Source organism: Sinocyclocheilus rhinocerous, unplaced genomic scaffold (genome assembly GCF_001515625.1).
Source record: "Sinocyclocheilus rhinocerous isolate Xijiao unplaced genomic scaffold, SAMN03320098_v1.1 scaffold697, whole genome shotgun sequence".
Lineage (NCBI taxonomy): Eukaryota > Metazoa > Chordata > Actinopteri > Cypriniformes > Cyprinidae > Sinocyclocheilus > Sinocyclocheilus rhinocerous.
The window spans coordinates 1973074-1982179 of NW_015664033.1; the positions used below are offsets into that span (position 1 = coordinate 1973074).

The 9106-nt window shown below is 38.9% G+C and overlaps 1 protein-coding gene across 2 annotated transcripts in view; it reads left to right on the top strand.

The window, feature by feature from the left end:
* Nucleotides 1-299: 299 nt before the first annotated feature.
* The window catches only part of slc1a9 (solute carrier family 1 member 9), a 22600-nt gene continuing 13793 nt past the window's right edge, over nucleotides 300-9106 (top strand). The window contains exon 1 of one of the 2 annotated variants that reach the window (XM_016539998.1): nucleotides 300-452. Coding sequence is in view for 1 of the 2 variants with exons in the window: in XM_016539996.1 (XP_016395482.1) it covers nucleotides 5949-6084 (136 nt within the window). In the remaining variant the exon portion in view is untranslated. Of the gene's footprint in view, nucleotides 453-5780; nucleotides 6085-9106 lie in introns of those variants that run through there. The other variant, XM_016539996.1, reaches the window with a different exon arrangement.

The window sequence follows — 9106 nt, forward strand, 5'->3', positions numbered from 1 at the left end:
GTCCATCAGTCCGTCCATCCATCTATCCGTCCATCCATCTATCTGTCTATCTATATATCTGTCCGTCCGTCTGTCTGTCTGGCCATAATTCAATGAATAAGTCTGATTATGTATTAGTTGGTGAAAGCAGACACAGTTGACAAAATAACAGGATATTGGAGGATTAATAAAATAGATTTGATTAGGATAGTGTCATTGTGAAAATGAGAAAAAGAGGGAGAGAGAGCAAAAGAGAGAGAGGCTGAGCAAGCAAGCCAGGCTCAGGGAATCTAACCGTTTTTATTAATCGGAGAATTTTCTCAGATGACGCAAAGACTGTGACTTTGCCTCGTCTCTTTCTCGCTCTCTCTCACACTCCATCTCTCTCTTTCTCACCCTCTCACCCATTCTTTTCACATGTCTCTTTCCTAATGCCTAAATCTTGTTGGATGGGAGACGGCACAACGGTACAGGTAAGACTATGATTTACTGCATGTTACTGTTCTTGTTTCTGTTTAAACTTGTCCCTTACCTTCTCAGTATGCCATAGAACTTTTATCTATATTTTTGTTCATGCTTCATTTAATTGGGCTTATTATATTATGCTAAAACACCGTATATTGGACATAAAGTCCTTTACATGAGTTTTTGCACATGATTATCATCGGTCATCCATGATTGTTGAAGCATGCACGGCATTTCCTTTTTGCCTTTAAATTCCTCTCAGTGTTGTCATTGCACATGTCATTGCTGCAAACTTAACAGCACATATCAGTTAACAAATAGCCCTGGTTGGGCATTTTTGGAGCGTAGTGGTAGTGTGAAGTGTCAGAGAGATGATGGATGGTTTTAAGAGTGCAGATTATGAATGAGGCATGCTTCATTAGAGGCACTAGTGAAAGAGGAGTCAACCAGCCGTAGATTGATCGCTAGATTGAGACATATATCGGTGTCACAATGAGTGGAGACCAGATTCTGCAGACATGGAGTTTAAGGAAAGATTGACAGGGATTTAGGAAGGTAAAATGAGGGTTCCTCGGGGCTCAGTTAGGGAAAAACTTGCAGTAGAGAAACAGAGAAGGGGGAATTGGGGATTTATAAATTGCAAAGCTTTAGCAGGGTGAGGCGAGCAGATGTGATAGACAGTCTGTGCTTAAGGAGTTCAAACAACAGATTAATACACTCAGATTATAGTCAGAGATAGAGGGGTAAGGGGGAGGGTGTGTGCAAGTTTGTGTGTGTGTGTGTGTGCACGGATGTGTGTGGTTAAGCAAGATGACCCATACATGTCTGCACATGCAAAGGAATAAGCCCCCAGATGGACTTACACACATCTACCTGCAGATGTGCATGATCACCCTTTCAAAGTTAACCACAGGCAAAATAATTAAAAACATTCTTACTTTACAGTATGCATACATTTTATTGCTTTACATCAGTCTAAAATAGCATTGACAACACCAGTGTCATTGATTTGATTCCCAGGGAATGCATGACCTCAAAAAACATATACCATGAATGCAATGTAAGTTGTTTGGGATATAAACATCTGCCAAATACGTAAATGTAGTGTAGATATTTAAAAGCAAGTTTAAAATGCTGATTAATAAAATAGTTTATTGGTTGGAATGTGATAGAGTACATAAAATGTTTTCCTATAACAATAAAGAATTCCTGTAGCTCAAACTGTAGAACACAGTGCTAGCAACATCAACAAGATCATGTAACTGGTCAAATATATAGTTTAAACTCAAAGTGGCTTAAGTATTTATCTGAAATGTATGTGACCCATCCATATATAATGAGATTATGTGGATGGGTCTAATTTGCATAGTTCATGTGTGAGGTTGAATGATAACTGTGGTGTCCAGTCTGTCACTGTGTTGCTTCCATTTTCTCACTGAGGCAGGGAGTTATGGGATTATATCTCTATCCCCTTGCAAAGCCCACACCAAACAATCAACCTCAGAAAATAATCCACACACACACATTCTGGTCAGCTATCCTTGTAGGGACTCTCCATAGGCGTAATGGTTTTTATACTATACAAACCGTATTTTCTATCGCCCTACACCAACCCTACACCTAAACCTACCCGTCACAGGAAACTTTCTGCATTTTTGCTTTCTCAAAAACACTCATTCTGTATGATTTATAAGCTTTTGTACCCATGGGGACCTCAATTTAGGTCCCCACCGTGACACGAGTCCCTATGAGTCTGTGTGTATTCAGGTTTAAGTCCTCACCAGGATATATAAACCTATAATAGACACACACACACACACACATAGACCACTAATTCAGACATCCGAACACACCTTGTCATCAATGGTGATTCTGGCGGTCAAGATACGACATGACTCTCCCTTATCCTCCCAAAATGTGTAATTACCCAGCTATGTTGAAATCTTAGTTTATCTTAGTATTTTATCTTGAAAACAAGTAAAAAGAATAAGTGATCAATAAATAATAAAACATAGACATATGCATATGAAAATGCAAAAATCACTATAATAATAAACCAAGCAAACAGAAACTGAAAACAGAATGTATCCTGAAACAAACATCCATAAGAAAAGGTCTTATTCTTCAGTAGTTCTCCTGTTCAGTTTAAGCCACTAATTGGACTAAGTTATCTGTAATGTGACAGAAATGTGGTTGTTCAAACTTGTTACATAACTTTTTCATTTTGTTTGACATTGCTATCTTCCACACCGTTACTGAAGCTCCTGCAAATAAGGGCAGCCAAACCACAAGAAACACATTCTTACCTCCTCCAATTTACCTCCAGAAAAAAGAAAAAAAAACAGCTATGTGGTTAGCAGGTGTCCCAGTGTGACGATTTTAATAGCAGTTTTAGTCAGCTGGTCAAGATCGGGAGACTAGCTAAACTGTCTTAAACCAGGCTTGGTCAAGGTTTAGCTCCATACACTAATCTTTTTGTCACTTTTTAATGCTTATTTTGCTTCTTGGCTAGCTTTCTAAAGGGATTCCCCCAGGCCTTTCTGTCTTCCAGGGATTTTGGTTTGACCGCAACATCAAGTCTTCTGACTGGAGGAGTAAAAGTCATATCTCTTTATCTAACATCTTCTGGCACACTGATTAACACAATCAGAATCTTTCATTTCCACACTGTGTGATCTACAAAAGGAGGCCAACCGAGATTGTATTTTTTGTTTTTTTTTTGGTAAGCTGTAGTTTTGTCTGTGGCTAATCGTTTCATCCATTCCATTCCTGAGCATCCTGTTCTGTCATAAAGAGCTTGCCACTGTAAACCGAACTTGTTCTGTTTGAGATGGCGAAAGTCCAGCAGCTTAGTTCGGCTAAGCTTTAGGCTTTTGTTTGGTTGCCTATTTGAGGAATGATCTCAGCTAATGTTCAGTAAGTGGAGGAAATAAATAGTGTCTAAGTTTACTTATACTGTGCATTAGGGTTCATGTAATTTTTGCCAGGCCCTTTCGACACCAATAGCCTCATGGACAGCAGGCCAACATACAGCGCCGTCGCATCGGGCATCCCGAGTTCGTGTCCCGGCCCGTGGACCTTTCTCGATCCCGTCCCCCCCCTCTCTCTCCCACTTTGCTTCCTGTCTAAATACTGTCCTGTCACAATAAAAAAGGCAAAATGCCAAAAAATAAATCTTTAAAAAAAATTACAAGGCCCTTTAGAATGCTTGATTCCCATTGGCCAGCTGCGGAATTAATTGGTCACCGTATCTGACCACTCCGGCGCTACTCTCGTGTCTCTCATATTACTATCGCACGATGAACTTGATTTTCCGCATTTCGTACAAACACAAATGGCACCATCTTGTGTCTTATCGATTGTAGCAAGACCTTAGAGGACTTTGGCATTTGTATTGCTGTAAAATTGTCTTGCTGCTAGGCCGATTGATTTGTATATTGCTTCAATGTAATACACGGCTAAAAGTATAAAATAATTGCACAGCAAAATAAAATTTCATGGCTTAATTTTTTAATCTGGTGAGTAAAGCAGAATATCCACTTTGCATCAGAGCCCTAATTACCCTGTCAGGTTTATTTTGCAATAATTTTGGAAGGCATTAATCCTTGCATACAGGGCCGTCGCAAGGGAGGTGCGAGGTCCTCTGCAATTGTGTGTGTGTGGGGGGGGTTGCTATAGTAACGAACGCAACTTAACACACATCTGATGATTGTGATGCCGTGCTCACTGACATGTTTGCGCACGAATCTTGGTCACGCACACGCTCATAAGAATTGTAAGATCTACTGCATAATAATAATAACGTATGTCTAATAGTCGAAAACGCAAACGTCTCTTGTCACGTTCATTTATGATTTACATGAATCATGATCGCATATTTTCAATTCAAAACGGCAAAATTTCATAAAAAGTTGAGTAGTTTGCATCACTAGATAGTCTATTACTGTCGGTCACTGAATATTTCCATCGTAGAACAGTTTTCTAATACAGTACTACTTACATCTTTCCACAAACACTCATTGCGTTGTGACTGTGTCAGTAAGACCCGCCTTCTTTGATTTGATTTTGCCGATCATTCTTGATCATTTTGACATTGACGAGCGCTGTTGGACCACTGAGGCAGACCAGCCTATAAGTTTAACTTTTAAAACTTTTTGTCATCCTAACAACAAACAGCTTTACTCATTCTTATACACAGAGTCTTATACTGCCTATCAGCTATGACTATTTTAGTCTTTAGAAGGACAAAATGGGTGGAAAAACAGTAATAAAAACTAGACATAAATGACATAAAATACAGTCCAGGAGCGAGGCCCTCTAGAGGCGCGAGGCCCTGTGCGGTCGCACACTTGGCACAGCTCTTGCGACGGTAATGCTTGCATATTCCATATGCGCTCTTTTTAATTTTTGGTCTTTGTACGCATGCACCAGGTGGACGTTTTTAGGCTGTTGCACAACGTCTGGGTTTGTTCAGTGCTTCACACTGTCTGCTTTGCATTTTTTGATTCTGATTAGAAAAAGTTAATCTAAAAACAGTTCTTGATATTCCATCTCAGAATCTGTGTGAATGGCACTTAATGCAGCACTGGGCACAAATAATGGCACAATATCTTACCGAATATTGCAATATCACAAATTTTGCTCAAACATATCCATGGAAACTCAGCAGACAACCAGAAGTAGCTGTAGTTTTCTATTTCTGAGCAATGTTCTAAACCTGTATGATTTTTTTTTTCTTCATTGGAACATGAAAGAAGATTTTTTTGCGATATTACCGGTGAACTACCACTTTAATGTCATCTTCTGACTGACAGCCAAAGCTCTTACATTATAGGTGGCCAATCCTCTTCATGTTCTTATTCATAAATCAGTCTGGATTGGTAGAAAAAAAAGGGTCACATACAGTACTTTATCGGGGGAGGGATGCATTGTGACTCTGGCTGATCTTACAGACCTGCATCATGGCTTAAGAGCACATGAATTATGCATTTCATTGTGAGAGTAATTTTTATTATTGCAAAGGCTAACAATTTTTTTCATGAATTGTCTTTGTGTCTTACTTATTGACTGTCTTTCCTCAATGTTTCACTAACATCCTGACCTTAAAATAATTTGGTTACAACCTGTAACCTCTCTGAAAAACAAAGCAGCTCTCCAAAAAAAGGGATTAGCAGAATGTAACAGCACTTCATTTTTATAGGTGCAGTTCTGGCATGTTGTTGCCTGCGTTTGAATGCGGAGACCTTCGTGAAAACCGGTTTAAGCTCACGACGGAAAATTGTGAGGTATTGTAAAAAGTGATGCAGACTCACGGGTCATAAGCTTCTCTTTCGCACTCTCTCTCTCTTCTCCCATGAGGCTTCACAGAGGATTATGTTTGTGCAATTGAAACTTGGCAAATGACTTCCCTCCCTCCCCCTCCAAAAAAAAAAAAAACATTTCAGCAGTGCTGCCAATCCGTCTTTATGTCTGAGCAGCAACTGTTGTTTTAGTTTAAATCTGAGATGAAGAACAAACAGATGAACAGGACAGGGAACATCCAGAGAAAGAACGAGAAATGCAGGTCAAAGAGTCAGAACCAAACAGCACCAAAAAACGGTAAGAAGAGAAAGGGCAAAAAGGCCAAAATGGGAAAGTCGGGTGAGTATTTCTCTAATCTAGTTAAAAGACACAAGAATTATTCTTCATGATGATGCAATTCACAAATGTTTGTCGCTCTGTCTTTCAGCTCTTGCTTTCTTCTGAACACGTGTGTTTATTCTATATGTCTCATTACTCAACCCTCAGTTTCTCCTACCTCAATCAGTGTCCGACTTCAGGCAGATGTTTATAATGGGCCGAGGCTAATGAAATGTTTATCGGCCCCACTTGGCAGTCATATGGTATTCTAAAGGAGCAGGAGCTGTGTATTATTCCCATATGGAGGTTTGACAGTGTATATATGGGTGTCTGTGTGTGCGTGTAAGGGAGCGCTTGAAAAGTAGCAGTTTAGAATATTAAAAGATTAAAAGGGGGTTATAATGTTTTCCTGCAAGGCTTTGTGGTTTTGTTCCTTTGCGATCGATGATCTCAGTGACTTCCAAACCGAACCAGGCCTCCATTTCAGCATCATTTGATTTCTCATTAGCATAGGCAGAGCGTTATAGGAGAAACAGCTGTAAGATGCACGTGATGTGAGGAGGTGAATAAGTAAATCTCTTGCTTGACTGTTTCGGACGATCATACGGATGACGGAATTGCCAACTGCTTGATGCGGATGAGAAAAGCAACATGTTGTGTGGTGCAGATGTTGCTTGGGAAATTTCTAATAAACCTTTTGTTTATTTATGCATTTTAGATTGTCAGTACAAAGACTTGGTCATAGTCAGTCATAAATAAATCATTTAAAGATTAAGAAGAAGAATACAATCAAATGAGGCTGTGCGATACATTGACCTCCAGTGTCATGAGCATAAACGGCGACAGATGAAAATAATAATGACCAATTATGGTAATGTGGTCTGGTGTCGGCATGTTCACGTAAACACAACAGAGGGTCGTTCAAGGCTTTCAGATGCAATTTCATGAACCCGTCATCACACTCCTGCTGTAATATAGGCCTGTGTTGCTGAGGCAAAACATTGTGACCAGTGCATTAGTTCTGAGGGTGTTAATCTCATCTACAATTACAGTTCATCAGTCTCAGACATCGCTGCAGTTACTTCATCTATCTCTGTGGTCTTTGTGTTTTTCTATTACTAATATGACTTTTATACACACGCTAAGTTTGTTGTCATTCTGGTGAATTGTTTTGCTTAGTCACTGCTCATTAGCATGATAGAAAGAGAGCTTGGGGTATTGGGAAAGATATTTTTCATTGTTATTCGTCATTGCACTAGTATTTGTCTAGAGCAATTTTTAGAAACAGGGCGTGACGAAGGAAGTTTGTCAGACCTGGAGAAAGCAATCCCTTAGCATTCCCATTTATCTTAATGGCTATTACTCAGCTTCTGTACGTTCTGTGCAAGATGATAACCACCTTCCTCAATGCCTGACTTAAAGCATAGATCGCTTTTTTGGGATTTTTCTTGTTCTGGCTAATTATAGAACGTAAACAGAGCTATTCTAAGCTAGCAGTCCGAGCTGTTAAGTGAAGACTGATCGAAAAGATTTGTTGAAAATTTAAATTTGCTTTGAATTTGAAATTTGAATTTGACAATTTTTATTTTTAAGACAATTAATTAAAATACAATAAACATTAGTATATTTTATACTATTATTTTTAGTAGTAAAGAATAAATACATTGTAAATAAACACACACACGTTGGGTTTCCATGTTTTGTGGGTACATCCCATAGACATAGTTATACTGTGCAAACACTATTTCCTATCCCCTTACCCTAACCCTACCCCTCACACAAAACTTTCTGCATTTTTAGATTTTCCAAAAACTTCATCCAGTGTGATTTATAAACTGTTTTGCTAATTTGGATCAAAAAAGGATTTTGGATATCCTTGTGGGGACATATTGTTCCCATAACGTAGGGTATACCTGAACCACACACACACACACACACACACACGAATATTTTTATATATAGTTTATTGTCTGTTGTGTTGGTCTAATACTGTAAATGCAGCCTTGATGAATATAAGAGACTACTTTCAAAAACATTACAAAAAATCTTACCGATCCCAAACTTTTAAACGCTAGTGTACATCTTGCAAAAAAAGTCAATGGAGAAAGATGCTTTTTGGCAGTAGAATTGAGTCATTTTGGTATCAACCAAGTGTGCGGCATATGTCCTTTAAAAGTGAAGCCAAAACATTTTGATCGCCATCTGGTGGCTGGCTGTAGTACAGGTCATAAACCCCGCCCTCACTATTTAAACAAATGGGACTTGAGGCAAAATAAATAAACAAATTACACCTCAAATAAAATTTTTCCCAAAGATGTTTTCTGTCATTTTAAGTAGTTCTCATCACGCTGATGTATGTTCAAGTGTTCGTTTTTCTAATCCACCTTATTTTTCCCGTAAGAGCGGACACGGCCATTTGTCAATTTTATGGGTCTGGCTTCCGGTCTCATTTGCCTCCAGATATTTTTAGCTGTACAAAACAGCTCGTTTGGCTGCTTGATACTGCAAATTGGTGTGTCTTACCATATAATTGCATTGTATTATCTTAATTATGAACACACCGGTTTGTAGTGCAAACAGTTTTACCATTTACTGCACGTTGTTATTCTTCTCGTTATTTCCCTATAGCGGCTAATGAACCGTAAGTCTCGCCCATATGCTTACTTCTGCATTGAAGAATAAGGTGGATAAGTTTGCTTTTAGTTCTGTAAGGATAAAAGAAACTCAGGAAACTCAGATACTTTGATCTCCTGAGAAACAGACAATACACTGGCACCTTCAAGACACCCCACAGAGGGGTGGTGCAGGAAACGCCTCTCTCACATATGCATCAGTGCCTTTTCATCTGCTCCCTCCACTGGATTCACTCAGAATGGTCAATAGTAGAATGTTCTATATGAATGCAAATAAGATTTACAGTCATGTTTGGTTTCATTTGAATAGTATCAGGGCGAGTGGTACAATGGTCTTAATCTTACAAAAGTAGACTAAAAGATAATTACAGATCCTAAGAGTTAAGAGATACTTTGATTACCGTAGAGAG